Source organism: Rhamphochromis longiceps, linkage group LG2, assembly GCF_057381845.1.
Source record: "Rhamphochromis longiceps isolate RC_006_pf linkage group LG2, R_longiceps_female_GT1.1, whole genome shotgun sequence".
Taxonomy (NCBI): Eukaryota; Metazoa; Chordata; class Actinopteri; order Cichliformes; family Cichlidae; genus Rhamphochromis; species Rhamphochromis longiceps.
The window spans coordinates 7,742,001-7,765,252 of NC_140558.1; the positions used below are offsets into that span (position 1 = coordinate 7,742,001).

The window sequence follows — 23,252 nt, forward strand, 5'->3', positions numbered from 1 at the left end:
TCATGCAACTACTTCATGTAACAAAGACTTGGTTGAGTTTTCTTCTATATCTCTGCCCTGATAGTTTCATGAAAATTGTTCAAAACAGCACATTTTTTTTAATGTAAAAACTTCTGTGTGATGACAGTGACTAGCATCTTGAAAAGGCTGTATGTATGCATGCCTTGTGCATGCTTCACTTAGACCTTTTACTCCATGTCAAAAGGATATAAGCTTTGACTCTTTCCACTTGGGAATCTGTCTGTAATAATACTTGCACTTGAAAACAGCTGGCCTATAATGGCCTTTAATTTCCTTACATTTAATTGAAAGGCCATAAAGGATAATAAAATTAAAGCAACGGTTTAACTTCTGTCTTATCTATGATTACTGATTATGATTTTCTTAGTACATTTTATCAAATTGGAAAAAACAAACTTTATTATCCTCCTGAAATAACACCTCATCATTTAAGCTTTACAGTTAGCAGGTCATGTGGTAGACTGTCATATCCTTAAGGTAAGTGATGAAAGGTACTTCCTCAATATAGCCTGAATCCTTCTCTAACAGAATACTTCCTTCCAAAATTACATTCCTGCATAGCTTGTAGTCATAGTAATGCATGGCAGGTACTGCAAAAAAAGTGACAAGAAAACTAAACATATCTCAGTCTGTTTTGCAGGAAAGAATGACAATGACCACAAACTGGGAATGACATCATGGAATGATACAGGAGAGTACAGACCTTTGTCAGGCAGCCTTTCAAAACAGCCTGGGGCCACAGAAAGAAGATACTTGGATCAAAATGCCTAAAAATGCCAACAGCCTCTGGGAGGCCAGATTCAAAGGATTTCCATCTTATAGTTCAGACAGAAGAAGAGAGAGCGGGACTTAATAAGAGCTTTTTGTCACTATGAAAGACAATGATGGCTTCTCCATGTGTACCTATCAATAGCGTTTGTGTAGCAAAAAAACAAAACACTCTGAAGTGGCTAATCCAGACTGCAAAGACAACTACAAAGAAATCCAAATAATGATGAATAACAACTGGAACTTCGATATGCATCAGTCTTAAATAGCTCTCAACTGCCTCTCTTCTATCAGCCTGTGCTGGCACTGCAACTAAGCTTCTGCCTTGGTTCCTTTTGAGATCAGGCCCACATTTAATAATCAGTCCTAAAACCTGTTGATTATGTAGTGTTACAAGCACATGTTGATGTTCAGTGGCAAAATAATCATGGCTGGCTGTATCTGCAAAAAAGGGTTAAATTCCAACTTCGGGCTGAGCAATTTTGTGGTGTCACCTTTGGCACCAGTACCAGCTTTCTTTGGTGGCAATATATTGAACTACTTCCAGACAGGACACTTGCAGCAGCACTGCATCAATGGAAAAGGTGTAAGAGATGCAGCAACACTGTTCCCAAATTTAAGATGTTCCATTGATTACTTTATCAACATATTGTATAACTCAACAGAAGCCATTTCTTTGGGTCTACAAAAAAGTTATGCTGCCCTGGTAAACATTCTTATATCATGCTATCACACCATAGGCTCTTTCATTTTATTGGATGGGATAAATATTAATTTGGTTCACTTTAAAAACACCTTTTGGCTGTTTTGTTCCACAGAGTACTCAGAATTTCATTCAAATCTTTCACAGTCTTACAAGCTAAATGTTTTTTTATTCAACACTACCATCATAGTCTAAAAAATAATCTTCTGAAAATTTGAATGATCCTCATAGCAAGTTAGGCATCTTAAGAAGTGTGTAGAGACTGTTCTCAGAGGGCACGATCATCAGTATTTAAAACTCTTTAACAATTATAACGTTCTTTATCCCCGCCACTGTCTTGTTTCATGTTTTCCTTGCTGTTTAACTCAACTTTTCCGTAGCAAACACCAAGAGCTGTCATCAAGTCTGGTCCCGTTTGGCATTTTAACTTGATATACGGCATCCCATTCCAGTAGGATTAGTTTGGCTCTCGTTGTCAATCAGTCACTATGTAAACATGTTTGCAGTCTAGTCTGTATTGGATGCCTTCCATTGAACCTTTGCACAGGACTTATCATGCCTTTGCAAAATCTTTTGTTATCATTTCAAAGAACACCACCATAGATACTTGTTCTAGCTGAATGATATTTTGCAATTTTGTGCAGGTTTGTTGAATAGCATAACAATGAATGCATTAAAAAAACAAAAAAAACCCACTTTCATCCAAGTTCCAAGGTAAAATACCACTGCAGATACATACTGCAGATAGTTGGTTAGGATTAAATCTCCACTGATGTAATATCTATACTGTAAAGATGTTCTGAGGACATTGATTAGACTGCTGATTTGTCTGACCCAGTAGCATTTTCCCAATTCCATTTCACAATGGAATTTTATTATTCTCAACTGCTTAAACATGTTATGACTTAGGCAGTAGACAAGAGAGAAGAGACTCTAAACAAGTTGAGACAAGTGCTTGGAAAAATACCCAACAAGCACTTCATTAGTAACACCACATGCATACATCTAATCAGCCAATGACATGGCAGTTACTTAGTGAATTTAGGCAAGTAGACATGGTCAAGCCAACCTGCTGAAAAATATCCAGTGAGTAGCAGTTCTCTGGGTGAAAAATCCTAGCTGTTTGAGCTAATAGGAAGGCAATATTAATCAAATAACCACTTGTCACAACTAAGGTATGCAGAAGATCATCTGTGAAGCAACAACATGTCAAATCTACTGCTGTAGCAGATGGGTGAAAGCACCAGGGGCCATTCCTGTCAACTGTGGATACAAAACTGAGGCCACAATTCATGAGGACTCATGAAAACAGGATAATAAATGATTGGAAAAATGTTGCCCGTCTGTTGAATCTCAATTTCTGCTGTGACATTTGGATGGCAGGTTCAGAATTCGGTGTAAACAATATGGAACCATAGAACCATCCAGCCTTGAATCAATATATGGGAGATATTTTCTTGGCAGACTTTGCGCCCACTGTTATCCGATGAGCACTTATTAAAAACTACAACCTACCTGAGAATGTACATATGTTCTGATGGGTGTATCCAGAGTCCAGGATTATGTGGTGTGATGATTGGAAACCAGTTTTAAATCATCCAAAATGCATGATTTTACCATGTCAATATGATCACAAACTCTCAGGAATGTTTCCAGCACTGTGTTGAATCTATGCCATGAAGAATTAAAGCAGTTCTGAAATCAAATGAGATGCCAACCCAGTAAATGTCAATGTAAAGTCCATGTTGGCCTTCCAAGTTTTGCAAATATGTGGACCCAGCTGTCTTTCCAGTTTATGCAGGTTTTGTGCTAAACAGTACTAGACAAGCTCTCAGGTGATGAGGGGTTTACATAGATTACTACGAATTTTTTACTGTGTCTAACACCTCAAGAAAAACCACCCACCACCACAAAAAAGAATCAGTGAGATAATCTAAAGCACTTGGATTATTACACTCCATCTGCCAAAGTAAGCTTTCTTTTCTTGGCAACTTTTTATTTATTTTTTCCTCAAATTGTTCCAGTGGACACTCTTCATGTTCATTTATCAGCTGAATGTTTGTCTTCAAACATAAGGAGAGTGATGGAATTACGCAACTCTGGTATTCACTCATAGTTACACTTTGTTTTGAATTTGCCAGCAGCAAAGTACTCCTCAAACACTGTTAACAAGGAAGCAAATTAATCAAACTAAAAAGAGGCCTCCGAGAAAAAGACCCAGTCAGATAATATCATCGGGGCTCCATTCACACAAACAGCCTGTGGCTACATGACAGAAATCAATCAACTTAACCAACTGAAAGCTTTCGCCCTCATCAAAGGGCTCGTCAGTCTTCTGAAGTTCAGAGAAGCTTAAACACCATTATTGGCAACGGCGTTACTGACAGATGGTGAGAGGCTGCCACTTTCAAGGAAACAATAAGTGCAGGTGTGAATGCTTCTTTAAGATGTTGGATTTTTACTCTTGGATGCCATCTGATAGGACTTCGTTGAAGACGCGTTAAAATTGAACAATACAGATTTGCTGCTTTGAAAAAAAAAGAAAAAAAAAATCTAAATTATGCCTCCCTCCCAGTTAAACATTGCCTTTGAGCATAACTGTGATTGAAAAATATACTTCAAAATATACGTCTGCTCGTGTTTTTTCAGGCATGTCGCCACTGCTGTTCGAGATTGTTGAGCGTGAACTCAAGAAAACATGTGACAACATGATTCATTAATCTTCCCTTAAAACATTTTCTAACACAAATGTGTTCATTAAATATTTACATGTATCACAATTGATTTATTTTCTTTTACTACAAAAGACTGTTTTGTTTTCTATCTAGCAAAATAATTGCCAGTGCAAGCCCTCCCATGTCACAACATGCAGGAAACATTAATTTAAGTATACAATAAATGCACAACATGGTTATGGTGCTTGCATCAGCAATCAACAGAGTAAAACCCAACACTGAGCTATAAATCAGTTTACTGTTAATGCATTTTTGGTGGGACCAGCAGAACAGGCTGACACAGAGGCATAAATCTGGAATTCAACAGCAGTTTCAAGGACCTCTGTATGCTTATTGAGTGCAAAGATTTTAAAATAATCTCACTGGCTAAAACAAACCACACTTGAATACAGCTGCTCTACAACATAAGAAAATAAATAAAAGTATATCACTCTATATATTTGGACCTAAAAATAGTACAAGGAGGATATTAAGAGCTCTGCAAGACAAGTCTATCATCTGGTCTAACAATGAATGGCATTGTTAAACAGGGTTTACTGGTGGAATTTCATGCCTTCTTAATGGGACTATCGGTTATGTTGTGCAGAAGTCAGGTTGGGACACAGCTGACGTCCCTATTTGACACCTGTTAGAATTAATATTATTGCAAGAACCAATCAGCTAAGTAAAGAGAAATGACAGTCCATCATTACTTTAAGAACTGAAGGTCAGTCAGTCTGGAAAACTCCAAAAACTTTGAATGTGTCTCCAAGTGCAGTCGTAAAAACCATCAAGTGCTATGACGAAACTGGCTAACATGAGGACAGCCCCAGAAAAGGAAGACCAAGACAAATTCATCAGAGTCACCAGCCTCAGAAACCGCAAGTTAACCTCAGATCAGAGCCCAGATAAATGCCACACAGAGTTCCAGTAGCAGACACATGTCTACATCAACTGTTCAGAGGAGACTGTGGGAATCAGGCCTTTATGGTTGGTCCCATCATTTATTTCTTAAACAGGACAGTGACCCCAAAAACACCTCCAGGCTGTGTAAGGGGTATTTGACCAACAAGGAAAGTGATGAAGTACTACGCCAGATGACCTAGCCATGGGATGAGATGGAATCGCAGAACAAGTACTTGTGATCTCTGGTAACTCCTTCAAGACTGTTAGAAAACCATTTCAGGTGACTACCTCTTGAAGCTCATCGAGAGGATGCTAAGCGTGTACAAAGCAGTAATCAAAGCGAATGGTGGCTATTTTGAAGAATCTAAAATATAAAACATGTTGAGTTATTTCACACTTTTTGTTTACTACATAATTCCATATGTGTTCATTCATAGTTCTGATGCCTTCAGTGAGAATCTACAATGTAAATAGTCATGAAAATAAAGAAAAACCATTAAATGAAATGATGTGTCCAACCTTTTGACTGGTAGTGTATATATACAAAAATTATAAAAAACAAAAAGCAAAAGCTTAGTTTCTAAACAGTGGTGAGTGGTTGCAAAGGTGCACAAAACAAAAACCACAGGTCTTAACAGTCCCTTTGCTTTTTTAAAAATTTCTATCTGACAATTCATGTCAAACAGAAAACCTTTTTTACAACCTCTAGCCTCAGGCTCGGATATTATATAGGACACAGCAGTTGAATATGAGCAGTTATTAGAATCTGGACTGAGGTTTTGTGTTGCTGTTTTCACTCTGGATCTAGTGAGTGGTCTCTTGTTCCTTGAGGTTACTTAAGGACTGTCACAGGTGTATGTGGATAATCAGTCCCCATGGGGAAAGGGTGAAAGAGAAAAAAATGCAGGAGTGGTGTCACTTCACTCTCACCTTTTCAGCTTTTGCCCCTAATCCACCTTGGAAATTCTAGGTCAATAGTGGCTTTTTAAAGATGTGATTTGAGCCTCTGAGGACTTTGGAACTACTAAATAGGCCTGTAATGGCGCCTGACACGCTTAAAGAGGATCTGTCACTTTTAATGAAGTCAATGACATACGCAGGTTAGTCAGTGTATTAAAATACCAACGGGCACAGAAGTAGTAAAAAAGGAAGTTTCACTTCATATTACTTCCTATTAACTATGAGAAACATTACCACTAACTTTTGTGCTGTTTTGTGTGTTTCAGGTAGTTTTTCGTTGTTTAATTCAAATGTTAATCTGAAATTTAAATCTGGTATTATTGGCCTTAAGGACCAACACAAAGGTGCTTTAAGAAACTGATGTGATCATTCCAAAAAAACAAACAAAAACACTGATGCCCTTCAGAAAAAATGTTTAAAAAAAAGAAAAGAAAATCACAAATCATATCATCAGCACTGACAAAAATGTTGTATAGAGGCCCCATAATCCCAGTCTACACCCCTGCTACCCTGAATCACAAACTTTAGAAAAAGCGCTGTGCCACTCCGAACTGTTATCCCTTTATGGAAACACACAAAGTCACGCCTGCACTCGACCAACATGCAAATTATAACCACCCAGTCATCAGTGTTTTGAAGCCTGACAGGAGGACAGCTCACTGCATGATGACAAAGTCAAACGCAATGGGGGCAGGCAAGTGTCGTGATTGAAATTCTCTCAGAACAAAACCTCGTTTGTGTGATTATTGTTCACCGGGCTCGCAATGAGGCAAAAATCCATTCCACATGATGCATTCATTGTTTGCAGCCAAACACGCACCAGGCCTCATAGCGACCAAAGCTACTGTACACAGGCCCTCACCAAAAAACAACAGAAAGCCTTCTTCGACATTTAGGAAGGTCTGGTGAAAATGCGCACAAAATAAATAGCCAGTGTCACTTGGAAGAATTCTGTATTATTGCAGATAGGAATGAATTATCTTTTTCCATTTTATTTTGAGGACAGTTATTTTAACTCATATGTACTGATAATTGTTAACATAATAATAATTTAAACAGCTCATACTGACATAATATGCACACCTGCAAGGGAACTCTAACCCATCCCGGGGACTTCACAGGAACACAGTGACGATGTGTTTTTAGGATCTGAGTCAAATTACTGTCACCTTTCAACAGGTGACGAAGCAATAAAATAAACTGCCTTTTAAAGGGGCAGACGCTGCAGGTACAAACCAGTAACTAGGGCCATGCGATGACAACGAAACACCTGCGCGAAAGGGAAGGAAAGTGGTGGAGAGGCGACACAGCGTTTGGGCTCGCTGCTGGTACTCCGTGACTCACCTCTATCCATTTCTGCGCCTCCAGAAACGCGGACTGTGCGGCCGACTCGTTCACGGGGTGATGCTGATGAGACTGTCCTATGTCTGCAACCGGACTTGCCATTGGCGAAGAAGCTGTGTCCTGCAGATATGTATGAAAGCAGCTTGGTGCAGCGTTATTCCACCGAAATTGGTCGTCAAATGCGTCGGCCAGTCTGTTTTCCCCTGATTGTAGAAGGTGCTGTAGCAGCAGCAGCACCGGTAAGACGGACGAACCAGTTGCTGCTCCCGTATCGCTCCTGTTAAGAGTATGTAGGCAAACAACCAGCTTCCAAGCCAGAGAGAGTCGTCAAACACAGGAATTCCGGTGGGAGATCTCAGAATAAAAGCTTTAGTGGATGACCAGGAAATTCAAATTTATCAAAAATAATAATACAGTCCAGTAAATTGAGTATAAACCCACCATCAAATTGCATTATTTATCGCTATTAGAATTATGTATTTATATTCCAGCCTACTTCTTTTCAATGCTGCAAGAAAATGAACATTGTTTCTGAGAGTAATCACAAACTGATATGATTGAAAAATATCTCACTTTTAACCAGGCTTAAAGGGAGAACTCTGTTTATGCCTGTCCTGTAACTGTTCAGTCATAATTTCTACATCCCACCTTTGGCTGACAGAGTTCAGTGCTACACTACAGTCATTCAGGGTAAGGTAGCATGTGTTTCTCAAAGATAAATATCCAGTTACATAGATTGATTCACCATATACTAACCCAGCTTTTGAAATTAAATTAAGTCAAAAAAAAGTCGCAGTCCTCTTTCTTAAGAAACATAATGGCAATCAGAAGTAAACATTATTTCATTATCATTATTTTGGCAATGCAAACCCAAAAAGTACATATTTATTTACGTATGTATGATTTACACATCATACATATGATGCATATGATCATATGATACAATGTTTCATTTTGATAGCATTAATGGTTCAACAATATGTTGCCAAGTATGTTTCATTTCTTTCTAGAGCTGGTCATCTCCATGGTTACAGCCTTCCATCCACGCTGATATGTTGTGTTTGCTCTTATTTTGATGGCACCGTGCTTTGCTTCCGGTTATAATCCAGCAGTTCTAGGTCAGCTTGATTCCGCTGGACTGATGGACTTGCACACTGCAGTATGATTAGCTCCAACGACCAAAAATACACAGAGCAGCGCCGCTTCACCGGCAGCCAACGAGGGCAGCAGCACGCTGGGGAGCTCACACCCACTTTCATTATGTGGGGCAACTTAGAAAAGAGGAAGTGCACAGATTTCGAGCAAAGGCGCCTGAAACTGAGGGCCAACATTAAACTCCAGATGCTCATCCATTAACATAATTTTCCATTAACAAAACTCTACAGGCTCTATGATATAATGTATTCATATTTATCAGTTTAATTCTGTTACAGACTTCTGAGAATTGTGTTAGTCTTTAAAAAAAAAAAAAAGAACACTTTTGTAAATATAAGCAAACGAAAGTTCAGCAATGTTTCCACGCTTTTGCAACTGTTGGGTTATTCTCTTTTCACCTATTTTATCTGTTTGTCAGAGTTTTCCTTAAGGCAGTTCTACTTCTGCCATATCAGTGTTTGAAATGGAAGTTGTAACTGCTCAGTACTACCAGCTGTCCACCTGGAGCCAAAACAACCAGCAATGAGTGAAATACCCATCGGGAAATTATTTATTCGTCAAATGGCAGATTCCGCACAAAAACATTTGGAGTCGCATCCCATGCCTTGTATACTTTGAGACTTGTCAGTTCCACGACGACCCTTGAAACTTTTCAAAGCCCCACAGACTCTTTTTTCCAAATGATTGCTGGCATTCTTAACCTTCATCTCTGCTGACCTCTTGTGGAAAAAAGCAGTGGTGCAGACAGAGAGGAGGAGGAGTTTCCCAGACAGCACCATCGATTGTATGTTCTTTTTGTAGTTTAGGTGCACTCACCACGCCTGCTTCATGGATGCCACCAAACAGTGTTGTCTTTCGGACTTTAGTCATACAGAGAGTCTGTAAGAGAGAGAAAAAGTGATCCGTTTATGCTGACCACCTGCTTGACTTCCACAAGAGGCAAGATGACCTGTGTTTGACAGGATGGACTCTGATCCTGGACGAGCAATATTGAAATTTGGCGAGTACTGCTTTATCCATTCATTCATCAGTTTTCTATCCGTTATCCAGGAGGGTAAGCAGGGGTGCCAAGACCTTCCTGTCTTCGGCTTTCCCTGGGGGTATTATCCCCGAATGGTTTTACAAACCAGGGAGCGTGTATAATACATACATATAAATACAAACGTACATACTCTATCCAGCAGCGTGTCTCTGTTTGTGTCCCAAGCCTGAAAAACCTGACCAGGGATTGGGAGGCGTCCACAAGGTATCCTATACAGGTAGCCGAAGCATCTCAACTGACTTATTTACTCCGAGTTGAATGAGCTCCTTACCTAAGATCATACAACCAGACACCCAGCAGCAGAAGAACCTCATTTCTGCTGCTTATCCTCACGGCCTGCTTTAATGCAAGCAACCTGTGGGCAGGTTTGAAGTGGAACGGTCAAGGTGAGTGTACGGACATAGGTCTACCATTTAATACTATTTTTTTACTCATTTTGGATGAACAAATGGATTTTATTTCATTACTTAAAATGCTATTTCACAAATTTTAATTAGCTGCGTTAATAGTTTCAAGGACTTTAAAAACTGAACTAAAAAAAAGAACACATGTTTATGGATGTGATAATTATGGGGCGCCGTTTGTAAACTGAAACATGCCGAAATTAACAGCAACATTTTTCCACATTTAGCTCTAAATCTTACAAAAACATGTTTTTTCGAGTCATTTTTTACAACATTTAGTATAATATTTGTAACTTTTCATATTTAAAACAGGATTTTAAATGTTAAATCTAAATGCTAAATGTTAAATGTAAATATTATATTTAAATGTAAATGTTAAATGTTAAATGTAAATATTATATTTAAATGTAAATGTTAAATGTAAATATTATATATAAATCTAAATGTTAAATGTTAAATCTAAATGTTATATATAAATCTAAATGTTAAATGTTAAATCTAAATATTATATATAAATCTAAATGTTAAATGTTAAATCTAAATATTATATCTAAATCTAAATGTTAAATGTTAAATCTAAATGTTAAATGTTAAATCTAAATGTTACGGGAAACTAAATATTTAGCTAATATGCAAATTTATTGTACGGGTCAACGGAAATACCAAAATAAAAGCTTCAAGAAAACCTCCCGCGCTAAAGTGTGCCGGTCGCGGTCAGGTTCTGTGTTTGCGCTCCTCTTACGGTCACTTTTGACTGCCATGAGCTGCTTCGACTATTCCCTACCAGCATGTCCAGCGATTTAGCTGAAAACATTGGAAGAGCCGTTTTGTCGGCCATCCAACGATTCAGCGGTAATGCACCCTCGACCTCACAAACGCCGCAGCACTTGGTAAGTTTATTGTATAGCATTTTGGACGGGTTGATAGCAGTGTTAGCAAAACTAGCAAAGCTAAATTACTTAGCTAGTCCGCAATTATTTCATTTGGTAGGCAGCAGACAGAGATCGAACATCATACAACTCTATTTATTTATTTGGTAGGTAGGTAACAGTCGTTCTTGATGTAAATGTTTCCTTAGGAATCCAGCAATGCACCTGGACCAAGTAGACCTGCCGTCTCCACTGGGATACCATACTGCTCGGTAGGCCTTCTTACACATATCATTTAATTCATTTATCATGAAATTTCCCCTTGTGGGACTAATAAAGGTATGTTATCTTATCTTAGCTGACTGGTTTTGATATACAGTCAGGTTCATAAGTAGTTGGATACAGACACATTTTCTAATGTTGCTTCTGTACATTACCAGAATGAATTAAAAATGAAACTACTCCAATGCAGTTGAAGTGCAGACTTTAAGTTTTAATTCAGTGGGTTGGACTAAATGAATGCATAAAAATGTGAGAGGGAAAAATTAATTTGTAAACACAATCCTATCATTTCAGAGGCTCTAAAGTAATTAGACAAATTAAATAACTGAAAATAAAATGATAATTTCTATTACTTTATTCAAAACCCTTTGTTGGCAATGACAGCCTGAAGTCTTGAAGTCATGGACACCACCAGATGCTGGCATTCCTCCTTACTAAGGCTCTGCCAGGCCTTTACTGCATTGGCTTTCAGTTGCTGTTTGTTTGTGGGCCTTTCTGTCCTAAATTTAGTCTTCAACAACTGAAATGTATGCTCAATTGGGTTAAAATCCAGTGACTGACTTGGCCATTCAAGAATATTCTATTTCTTTACTTTATTAAAGTCATGGGGTGCTTGGACTGTATGTTTTGGGTCATCTTCCATCTTTATTATTAAATGCTGCCCAATCAATGTGACTACTTTTAGCTGGACTTAAGCAGACAAGTATGTATCTGAACACATTCAGCTGCTTCAGTCCCGTGTCACATATTCAGTAAACACTACCAGTGCCACTGGCAGCCATGCACGCCCAAACCATCACACTGCCTCTGCCATGTTTTACAGATGATGTGGTATGCTTTGGATCATGAGTCGTTCCACCCTTCTCCATACTTTTTTCTTGCCATCATTCTGGTAGAGGTTGATCTTGGTTTTATCTGTCCAAAGAATGTTTTTCCAAAATTTAGCTGGCTTTTACTAGATGTTGTTTTTTTTTGTTTTTTTTGTTAAGTCCATTCTAGCCTTTCTATTCTTGAGGCTTATGAGTGGCTTGCACCTTGCAGTGAACCCTCTGTATTAGGGCTGTTCGATATGACGATATGAAAACATCTATCATTTCATATTATACGCTATCATTTGTTCTGTGGTGTCGCAAAATAAATTTTACGTCAATATTTTTCATCGTTTTGATGGTCACTGTAGTGGCTGTATTAATTTCTTAATTTTCTTTTTTCTGTTATGTTCTCTTTGACCGCATGTTGTCTGTTCACAGTAAAATTTTCAAAATGCAAACACTACGTCTCAAATCAATTCCAGGCCTTTTATCTGCTTAATTGGTAATGACATCATCATTTTAATATGGATACCCTAAATTAAAGCTTAGTCTGCACATCATGTCCATGATATAATTTTGATTGGAATATGTTTCAGTAAACGGGCAACAAAATAAAACTTGTTAGGGTCCAAATACACACTGACCTAATTGCAGGCCTTTGCTACTCTAATTGAGTGCTCAAAGCACTTTATACAACAGATCTCATTTACCCATTCACAGGCACAGATTAATACAAGCACTTTTTCTGTCCAACATTCGCACACAGTCATAGTCGGATAAACTCATTGGGAGCTCTAGATTAGAGCACCTGGGAACTGAATCACCAACTTGACCAACAATCACCAAATGCTAATCTACAAGATACAAAAGGTTCAGTTTTCTGTGTAATGGGTAGACAATAGTAAGATGGTCTGAGTCTACAGTTTGTTTGTTTGTTTGTTTTTAATGAACAGATAACAGAAACCTTACGGATGTATTGTAATGCATAGGTGTCTATCTGTATCTGTGTTTGAATTCATTTCAGGTTCCTCTTCCATCAGTTCCTCAAGCTCATGCTACGCGCTCACATTTTGTGAGAAAAAACAAGACCTGCAAACACTATACAAAAGATGTTGTGTGCTTGCCCTTGTCTTCAACATCAACGTTTCTCATACCGAGAGGAGATTCACGAGCAAAACTAGCACAAGATGGCCTTATTGGGAAGATCTCCTTTACATCTGACTGGTCTGAAGCACAACTTAGAGAAGAAATAGCAGCAATCTTCAGAAGAACATTTGCACTGTCAACTGGCCAGACATTCCCTTTTGAGTATTTGAGTACAATTAGAGGATGTAAACGACTAATGAAACCAAATGTTTCTAGCAGTTTTCTTTGGGGTGGCCAAGAAGTTGGCTCGATTTGTTCCACCACCTGCCTCTATATAATGGCAGGGATACAAAAACCTGCACAGGTAAACATTTTATATTGCAGTGCAGAAATATTTATTGTCTAAAAAGTGAGTCTGTTCCCTTAACATAATTTTATTAATTGTATTAATTAATATTGCAGTTTCAGCAGGTGTAAACAGTTTTTAGTGCAGCCATGTGCCTCTGTGTTACCAGTGATTTGGTGCAACTGTATTTGATTTTATGTAGAACATGCTTTCTTTTCCCTCAGGAGGAACCAGAAGAGCTGTCTGACAGTGACTTTGAAAGTCCAGTCTGCCGGAGAAGACGAGGTATGTGATGTGAATGAAAACCTAGTGAGGTTCTAAGCTCGATGACCAGTTAGATTTTGTTACTGCAGTGCGTAATAATTCCTGGGGGGTTTGTTTGATGAGAGCATCGTTAATTTGTCCGATTGGGGCGATCGTGGCTCAAGAGTTGGGAGTTTGCCTTGTAATCGGAAGGTTGCCGGTTCGAGCCCCGGCTCGGACAGTCTCGGTCGTTGTGTCCTTGGGCAAGACACTTCACCTACCGCCTACTGGTGTTGGCCAGAAGGGCCGATGGCGCGATATGGCAGCCTCGCCTCTGTCAGTCTGCCCCAGGGCAGCTGTGGCTACAACTGTAGCTTGCCTTCACCAGTGTGTGAATGGGTGGATGACTGGGTGTGTAAAGCGCTTTGGGGTCCTTAGGGGGGACTAGTAAAAGTGCTATACAAATACAGGCCATTTACCATTTTAATGTTTACGAATTATCACAGGTGATTACAGCCAAGGAGGAATATGTGCCCAACTTTCACTTAAACTAATATAAGGATATATAAAGGCTGTTAACATTATGAAGCAAGTCATGCTGACCTTCTTTCCTTTGTTCAGTGCATCATGCGTTGTCTACAACACCAGGTGAAAGTGAGGCCAAGCATCAGGAAACAGAGAGCTGCATTCAAGAGAGTGAAAATGAGGGACAGGCAGAGGGACAGCAGATGTTTCCATATAATGTGGCAGAATTTGTGTAAGCTGTTGTCTAGGGGTTAAAGAAATCCTTCATTTTAGATGTTGTTTAGGATATTGTTTTGATGCAAGTTTCCAATTTGCATGTTTGGGGTTTTTTTTGCTGAATGACTGCAACTTTAGGATTTACATTTAATTTTTTTTTTTTTTTTTAATGATGTAGTGTGAGAAATTCTTCAAGGCTGACATGTTTTATGATTTCTAATATCTCTTATCTACTTAGCCCTATTTTTCTGGAGGAAGATGAAGCTCTTGAAGAGGCAATTCAGCGTAGCCTCCTAGAAGAGTCTGATAGACAGAGTGAAGTTCATATTTCAAGGTAAGATTTGAAAGTAACCTTTGATAATTGAATATTTTATTTGCATCTTTACTTGCATCATTTTTTTGCAGTTACACAATTACAAAGGTAATTGCTCATTTCTGACTAATTTAATATGGACTATCACAACATAATTATATGTTGTAACTCTGTGCACTTGAGTCAAATGTACAGCAAATTTCCATTTTTCCCCAAGATCTGTTTGTCATTGTCCCTTTTTTATATAGGTCTTTTAAGAAGCTCAGCAAAGAAGAAATTGAAGGTCTTCTTAGAGCTCATAGTGAGAAAGTCATTACACCAGGAACAAGACAACTCCATATCAGTCGAGCCAATGTGTGGTCGACTGCTTTGCGTCAGTTCAAGAGACCCAAGTTTGCAGAAAGCTGTGAGATGCTTTATGTCACATTTGCAAGCGATGAACATGATACAGAGGAAGATGCTGCTGACCTTGGGGGGCCAAGGCGGGAGTTTTTCCGTTTACTGGTGAAGGCCATCTTTCAGGACAGTGGTGCTTTTGAAGGTAATAGGATTTCACAGTCAAACTAACTAACTTACTTACTTACTCAAGGCCTAAAGGCTTGTTGACGACACTCGTTTTTATAATGTTACAAACGCAACAACCACCTGATCTGAACATTGTTTGACAGAACATTAACAAGTTAATAAATGACTACAGATAATAAATCTGTTATGTTCTGTGTGTCTGAAACAGTAAAAAAAAAAAAAGTAATACATTTTTGTCTGTCAATCTCAAGATATCAGTTTGGGGTCTGTACAGAATATACTTTTTTGTGTGTTATTTTTCAGCTACACCAAATGGATGCACACTGAAATTTAACATCCTACACTTGCAAAATGGAGTATATCGAACCATTGACAGGATGTTGTCCACGATAATAGTGCAAGGTGGAGAAGCACCTGCCTTTCTCTCTCCACATGTAGTAGACTACATTGTGTCAGGAGACATTCTTCAAGTACACCTAACACTGGATGATATAGGTGACCCTGAGTTAAGAGAGAATCTGAAAAAGGGGAATTGCAATATTATAACAAGAATATTGTAATATTTCCTATATTCACAAGTCTTCTGGTCTTCTTTTATAATATATAATAAATACACTTTTGGTTATTAGAGGGAATTCCATGTATTATATTTTCAATTTGTTTCCTTTTTGTTAAAAAAAAAAAATATTGGTGAAATACAGCCAAATAAACCAAAACAAAAACGTTTCGAGTCCAATTAAAATGAACCATCTGCAGTATTTGTGTACACTGGTAAAAAACAAACATTTAAAGTGTTTTTCTTAAATATTTAGGTTGTAAATGCAACAACTCAACATGATTTGGAGGAAGCAGTCAGCTGCTGCGACTCATGGCGATATCAAGTTGAAGGTCTTCCACTCACAGTCACCATGGCCAATAAAGATCTGTTTGTGAAAAATGCAGCTCTATACCTCGCAGTTCTGCAACGGCAAAGCTGTTTCGATCAACTGTCCTACTATGGAGTGAGATTTATATTTTTTCTGTATCAATTGGTCATTATTTTATAATCATTTAGAGTGAGCTACTTTTTATATTTAAAACTGGAATTTAACCATTATCTAAACTTTTCTGTCTAGATTTTATCACTCCTGAGAGAGAACCCCAGTTTGCGTGTTCTGCTTGACCTATCGGGGGAGGACAAAGATCTGACAGCCAGTTTAATTGCTGGGGTTCTCAGGCCAAGCTATTCTGTCCTTGGGAGCAACAGAAGAGTTAGAGGAGCTGATGGTGGTCAAATTTCGGGAATTTCTCCAGTGTGTCAAAAGTAAGCAGAAATTCACATAATGTAGTCTGGCCATGAAACAATTCGGGACACTAAAGTAAAACTTTGTCTTTTTATGTCACATGCGCGCACACAAAACAGGAATAAAGATGTATGATAGCTTACAACTGACAAGCAAGGCAAAGACAGAACCTCTGTATTTTTTATAAAAACATTAGCCATCATTTAGTTGTTAGCTCAAGCTTTAACTATTTTAGTGTCCCCAGGTTAACGGTGGTTTTTCTTTGTTTTTAGATGAAGAGCTGAGAGACTCACTTGGAGAAAGGACTCTTACCAAGGATGAAGAGGCATTTGTGAAGGCTTTGAGGCCTGGTCACATCTTGGCTTTTGCCACCGGGAGCAGCAAGGTTCCAGCCATAGGTTTTCAACCAGCTCCTAAAATAACATTCATTCACGATGAAAGCAAACATCTCCCGATTGCACACACATGTGCAAATGAGCTTCAGCTTTTTGTGAATGAAACAACAATGGCTGATGATGATGCTTTTCATTACTGCTTCTTAGTAGCACTCATGAATGGAGCTTTATTCAGCACCATCTAAACATGTTCCAAAAAAAGTGAAATTAAAATGGTGGGTTTGTTAACTCTAATCCTGTTCATTAATTGTAGTTTCAAGTAACTTTGCTTCATACAAGATAGTTGAAATAAATTCTGACTGCATTTAATGTTGAAATGTAATAATTTTCAAAGCTTCAATAGATTTATAAAAATGCTAAATCTGTATTTTCAACGACAAATCAATAAAGTCACTGGTGTAATACAATAATTTTATTAAGCTTTTCTTTTTTAAACAAGGACACTTCAAAACAGTTTATGCACAGAGTATACTAAACATGCTTTGTAGAACAAGCCAGGATTACTTAGACATCTAACAGCAACATTTATTAAGACTATTGCAACTTTACAATGATTAAAACAATACTGTAGATAATCTTGTGAATTGATTTAAAGACTGACTGTTCAGTGTTGATAATTTTCACTGTTATACTGTATTACAGTGTGAATTTGATCTTTACTTCAATCTGAATAACTGGTTTTACCCATAAACTAAAAGTGGTTGTAGCCTTCTGAATAGCCTATGAGTCACTGTCAGTCATTAACTCTGAGTCCTTATGTGGCAGGAGGCATCACTGCTAGAGGGGAGGGGCTTCTGCAGTAGTACAAAAACTGCATTTGCTGTACAGCATTTAAGAATATTAAGTGTCATCACTCTTTAGAACATCGCTGGTATCCTGTGGTTGAGGTCACACATTTACAAGTTTGTTAAAAATATACTGCTGTGTTCGTTGAAACAATGTTTTACCATTATTGTTGTCTTCTTCAAAAGGGTGAATGCTTGTATATAGCTCTTGTAAATCGCTGTCATTTAATGGGACAAACCTACTTTCAGAGTTTGACAAGGAGGGTATGGAGACCTCTGCTGTAGAAAGTTCTGGGTTGTGACGATGAGACACATGAGTTCCGCAGGCAAAAAGCTGGATGGGAGTTCTATTACCTTCAGTGGAAACAGAGTGATTGTTATATCCAGCTTTGAATTCCTTCAAAGTGCGGTTGATTCGTGGTAGAAACACATAATGAAGACAAAATAGGTCTGTTGCATTTTCTAAGTCTAGGATACCAAGTGATTCCAATTCATAAAATATAGGTGCATAAATGCGGCTACAGTTGTTGTTTAAGTCTCGGTTGAAACGCTCAATCCTCTGGTTGTGCACAGAACTTCCCATTAAGACAGAGCTTTCACCCCTGCTTGCTCGCATGTCCTCCCAAATCTGAGCATTCTCTCCTCCGTGATCAGTCCTGATATGCAGGGGTCTGCCAAATTGTCCAACAGCTGCAGTAAAGAGGGCTTTCACAGTCTCAGCTCGATTATTGCTGGAGCACCGAAGAAACATCAACATCCTGCTGTATCCATCTATTGCACCATGAACAACAAACTTCCAACGAATCAGTTTGTGATTTCCATCTATGTGCCATATGAAATTTGGATGAGGCACAGAATATACTCGCCGAGCAACTGCAGTTCTTCTCCTGGATAGAACACCAGCCGAGTCCACCCTCCGCAGTGACTTTCTTACGCGCCATCTTTGAACCACTATGTTTTTGGAACGCAGATGACCCATCAGCATCACTTCTCCAACATTTGGATGTTCAGTTTTTATTTGGGACACTATCTGATCTAACTCATGGTCACTGATTACATTGAATTTTGACTCTGAGATATTATAGTCTTGCAGTAACTTATACAGAGTGGGCCTGGAGATGGAAAGGATAGATGCAGCTTCAGTAAAAGATGTTTTCAGGGAAAGAACATTTTCCAATTCCTCTTTGGAAATCTGAAGCCTTCCTTGGTAACCATCCTAGAACACGGCACAGAAAATCTCAATGAGCACAATTCTATAACAAAAGATGGGTAATTTGAGGCAATTGTACTGTGACAGATTAGCTAGAGTAATATTTTATCAATAGTTTTAAAATATGAAAGTGAGCAATCAAAAGACACTTCAGAGCAAAAACAGTAATAAAATATGACGTAAAACTTGTGAATGTTGTTGGTGGTGATGTGACACTGCTAGTGATGGACCCCTAAGAAGATGAAATGTATGTAGAATCAGAATCATTACTTTGACAGGATTTAATTTAAGGTGACATATTACACCAAAGAAAAAACAGAAATTAGTCAGCTAAATGATATGTGTAAGAAGGCCTACCGAGCAGTATGGTATCCCAGTGGAGACGGCAGGTCTACTTGGTCCAGGTGCATTGCTGGATTCCTAAGGAAACATTTACATCAAGAACGACTGTTACCTACCTACCAAATAAATAAATAGAGTTGTATGATGTTCGATCTCTGTCTGCTGCCTACCAAATGAAATAATTGAGGACTAGCTAAGTAATTTAGCTTTGCTAGTTTTGCTAACACTGCTATCAACCCGTCCAAAATGCTATACAATAAACTTACCAAGTGCTGCGGCGTTTGTGAGGTCGAGGGTGCATTACCGCTGAATCGTTGGATGGCCGACAAAACGGCTCTTCCAATGTTTTCAGCTAAATCGCTGGACATGCTGGTAGGGAATAGTCGAAGCAGCTCATGGCAGTCAAAAGTGACCGTAAGAGGAGCGCAAACACAGAACCTGACCGCGACCGGCACACTTTAGCGCGGGAGGTTTTCTTGAAGCTTTTATTTTGGTATTTCCGTTGACCCGTACAATAAATTTGCATATTAGCTAAATATTTAGTTTCCCGTAACATTTAGATTTAACATTTAACATTTAGATTTAACATTTAACATTTAGATTTAACATTTAACATTTAGATTTAACATTTAGATTTATATATAATATTTAGATTTAACATTTAACATTTAGATTTATATATAACATTTAGATTTAACATTTAACATTTAACATTTACATTTAAATATAATATTTACATTTAACATTTAACATTTACATTTAAATATAATATTTACATTTAACATTTAGCATTTAGATTTAACATTTAACATTTAGATTTAACATTTAGCATTTAGATTTAACATTTAAAATCCTGTTTTAAATATGAAAAGTTACAAATATTTTACTAAATGTTGTAAAAAATGACTCGAAAAAACATGTTTTTGTAAGATTTAGAGCTAAATGTGGAAAAATGTTGCTGTTAATTTCGGCATGTTTCAGTTTACAAACGGCGCCCCATAGATAATGGTTATCATTAAATATAATGAATAAAGAATGTAGGCTGTACTCATTTATTTGTTTATTTTTATGCAATGATGCAGTAGGCTACAATTATCGAATAAGGCCTCTAATAAAGATGATATTTTTGCAAAAAAGTTTGTGAATGCTCGCATTAATAAATAAGATGCAGTCTCTTTTATTTAGATATACAATTACATTTGCAACTTGATGGTAAAATAATAAAGGTTGTGTAATTTATTTACATGATAATGACATCAAGACCCCGTGGGGCCCATTGCCTTTTCTTTTAAGACTTCTGAAAAATATTTCTTTTTTTTTTCATGCTTTTGGATATTTTCCACTTCTGTCAGAGGAAAACAATAAAAAGTAGCAGTCATTAGCTCAGTTTCTACAAACTATGTTGCTTTTGCAGATGTTACGTCCCTCTGCAGCCCCTAATCATCTCAATGTTTTCAGCTGGTGCTAATTGGCCACACCTAGTCAGGTGTGGATAAAAGCATACTGAGGCAAGTTCCCTAGGAGCTCACTTGTCTTTGCCTTGGTGGCACCAGCCATTTTAGCCAACCTGGTATTCCATTATAAGATAAAACCTCTTCTCACTAACACTCTGGTATTAATCTCTTTTTTTTTATGTTGCGGTCTTTGAGCCGGGTCGTAACAGCAGAGCATTTCATACCACAACATCTTGCAATTTTACCCAACTTGCTTATGCTTTTTTCCACAAAAGTCAGAAATATAACACCTTTCTTTGAACACTGAGCATTTAGCAATGCAATGGTAAATCGTGAACTTGCTTTAAACCATTTGATTTATTTAATTTTCTTTCATTTACTAAACATTATTAGTTTGCAATTACTATATTTTGCTAAAAAGCAAGTTTGGCTGAAATGGCAGCAGGTACCTACCTTTGGTTTAGTAACCATTCCCTTAATTTATTATGTAATACATTTTTGTATTTTATATTCATTAATATAAGTTATTGTAATGTAACTTATTTATTGGGTGCATATGTTCTACATTCCACAATGTCAAAATGTTCCAAAATGTCAACTATACTCCCTGGTGTGTGCAAAGGAAATAAAGTTTGTTGTTCCTGTGGATTCAGGTGAGATACTGGATGACGTAGTGAAAAGTGTCCGCCCTTTGTGGGTGCTGGAGCTCAGAATGCACTGTGGCTACAGCTCTGGCCGTCTGCTTCGTCTGCTGCCCCATGGAGGCAGACTGATCACAGTGGTGCTGGACCCAGTCACAGCAGATCTTGGAGAGGAAATCATCCTGGTGGCTGGCTTCAAGCAATCCCAGGTACAGTGAGGACTCTAAACCAGAATATGATTAAAATATCTCTAAAAGATAACTCTCTATTACTCACTTTTCCAAACCTCCTCAGTTCCAGGTTTTTACCCAGCTCAGCTGAGGCCATCCCAACATTAAATTCTTTCAGTGATGGCATAAATCTGGTGCTAATGGACCACGATTCCCAGCAGTACCTTTTAGATCTGCTGGCCTTGGAGAGAGAGGAGCTCCTCTGCCCATCTGGCTGCACTGTGCTGTTGAATAGAGGAATCAAAGAGCCGACGATCTCAGAGGAGTCCTGGATCACACCAGAGGAAGAGTCGATTCCTACTGCATCAAAACTGAGCATCCATTTATGATGGAGATTTTTTACAGGAAGGGAAGTACAAAGGAAGTCTGCAATGGCAAAGTTTAGCTAAGATGTGGGTGTATTTTGGGGGTGTTAAATATTTCATAATCTCTAGTATGACTCATAAGGCAAAGAACTGCAATTTTGAGAAAATTTTATTATAAATAAAAAAGTGATATTAATCATCCTATAAGTCTGTCTGTTCTCAGTATTTCAAAGTCTCCAAAGATATTACAGTTTCCTTTGTGGCAGAAATAAGAAGCATTTGTTATATACTTTAAATATGATCTACTTTACTTAAGCTTATTACTTCTCTTCATTTATTTCTTTTCCACATCATAGCCCCCAAAAGACAAATGACTACCTCCTATTGTTTAGCACATCCCTAAAAAATTCTTAAGGTGCTTACACAACCGCCTCGCCTCAACAAAAGAAACAAAGAGAAGACATTACCTGATGTACTGCACAGACTTACCACTTGGTGGCACTCCTGCCTTAAAAAGATAACAACCTAGACCCTGAACTGTGTTTGTTATGGAAAGCGTTTAAAGGTGAATGCCACCCATTTTGTTGTAAATACATGCATATTTATTTTGCTTTAAATTGGAAATTTAAGCCTGGCATTAATACATCCACTTTATCTTTAGTGGGGTTTTTTTTGTTTCATGCGTTTTGACACATATTTCCTCCGTTGATGAGCTGAATTTCTGTGAAAATTTAAGCAAAAACAAACAAGAAAATGAACTCAGTTGTTCTTTTCCTCCCTTTTCTGCTAAGTGACTCTAACATCTATCAAGATTAACTGTTCCACCAAACATCTTAGATGAGGGGATTCAGTGTTTTTTCTTCTGTGCAGAACTCAGGTGGACTTTAATGAATTTGTCTGTAATGATGTTACTGAGGCTTTCAACGCAGCTGGAAAGCCATTACATGGTTTAGAGACAATTTAGTGCCTGATATAAATAAATAATATTTGTGCAATAACGATTTAATTAAATGCAATATTTCCCACAGCCTCAGGGAGGGTCTAGATTCTAGGTCGCAACTGTTGCACAAGAGAATAATGAATGTCGCAATATGTAAAATTATAAGAAGAGAGCTTACTGCAGTTAAAGAGAGACAGAAAATGAGAGTCAGGGGAAGAGCAGTGAATGAAACTACTATTATGCTACCCGTGTTCCTCTCACCCTAACTGGTTGAAACCAAAGCCCTAAGCTCTATCCAGTTTAACTGTTCACTCTTAATACCGAGAAAGAGCAAAACAGGTAATGGGGCAAGCCTCATTAATACTTAATAACCTCATACATAGATGATACTTTTCTTTATACCACAGGAAAAGTCATGATTGCGTTTGCGGAT

The 23,252-nt window shown here is 37.9% G+C and overlaps 4 protein-coding genes across 14 annotated transcripts in view; 2 read left to right on the top strand and 2 right to left on the bottom strand.

Annotated features, from left to right (window-relative positions):
- The window catches only part of LOC146676914 (LIM and calponin homology domains-containing protein 1-like), an 82,556-nt gene extending 74,839 nt beyond the window's left edge, over positions 1-7,717 (bottom strand). For all 9 annotated transcript variants that reach the window (XM_085416525.1, XM_085416518.1, XM_085416509.1 and 6 more), the window contains exon 1: positions 7,417-7,717. In XM_085416525.1, coding sequence (XP_085272651.1) covers positions 7,417-7,518 — 102 coding nt within the window. In that variant the 5' untranslated portion in view covers positions 7,519-7,717. The remainder of the gene's footprint in view (positions 1-7,416) is intronic.
- Positions 7,718-9,534: 1,817 nt separating this feature from the next.
- On the top strand, positions 9,535-21,816 carry LOC146676915 (catechol O-methyltransferase-like). The gene is made up of 5 exons (XM_085384027.1): positions 9,535-9,625; positions 9,753-9,817; positions 9,903-9,999; positions 21,357-21,553; positions 21,639-21,816. The coding sequence occupies exons 1-5, from the start codon at positions 9,535-9,537 to the stop codon at positions 21,663-21,665; spliced, it is 477 nt and encodes a 158-aa protein (XP_085240153.1). The 3' UTR covers positions 21,666-21,816.
- On the top strand, positions 10,589-17,303 carry LOC146676916 (uncharacterized). 3 transcript variants are annotated; one of them, XR_014913055.1, is made up of 10 exons: positions 10,593-10,907; positions 11,096-11,158; positions 13,005-13,430; positions 13,637-13,697; positions 14,277-14,412; positions 14,635-14,730; positions 14,958-15,250; positions 16,047-16,235; positions 16,350-16,537; positions 16,790-16,928. XR_014913055.1 is itself a non-coding variant. In XM_085416549.1 (8 exons), the coding sequence occupies exons 1-8, from the start codon at positions 10,806-10,808 to the stop codon at positions 15,792-15,794; spliced, it is 1,434 nt and encodes a 477-aa protein (XP_085272675.1). In that variant the 5' UTR covers positions 10,589-10,805; the 3' UTR covers positions 15,795-16,028. The 3 variants fall into 3 exon arrangements, 2 of the variants coding, with proteins under 2 accessions (XP_085272675.1, XP_085272664.1); XM_085416549.1 differs by lacking the exons at positions 16,047-16,235; positions 16,350-16,537; positions 16,790-16,928 and adding an exon at positions 15,538-16,028 and having other exon boundaries at positions 10,589-10,907; XM_085416538.1 differs by lacking the exons at positions 16,047-16,235; positions 16,350-16,537 and having other exon boundaries at positions 10,662-10,907; positions 16,790-17,303.
- LOC146676917 (uncharacterized) lies at positions 17,352-19,725 on the bottom strand. The gene is made up of 3 exons (XM_085416563.1): positions 19,516-19,725; positions 19,265-19,327; positions 17,352-18,913 (listed from the first exon to the last, which is right to left on the bottom strand). Exons 1-3 carry the CDS (start codon positions 19,615-19,617, stop codon positions 17,801-17,803), a joined length of 1,278 nt encoding a protein of 425 aa, XP_085272689.1. The 5' UTR covers positions 19,618-19,725; the 3' UTR covers positions 17,352-17,800.
- Positions 21,817-23,252: the final 1,436 nt, after the last annotated feature.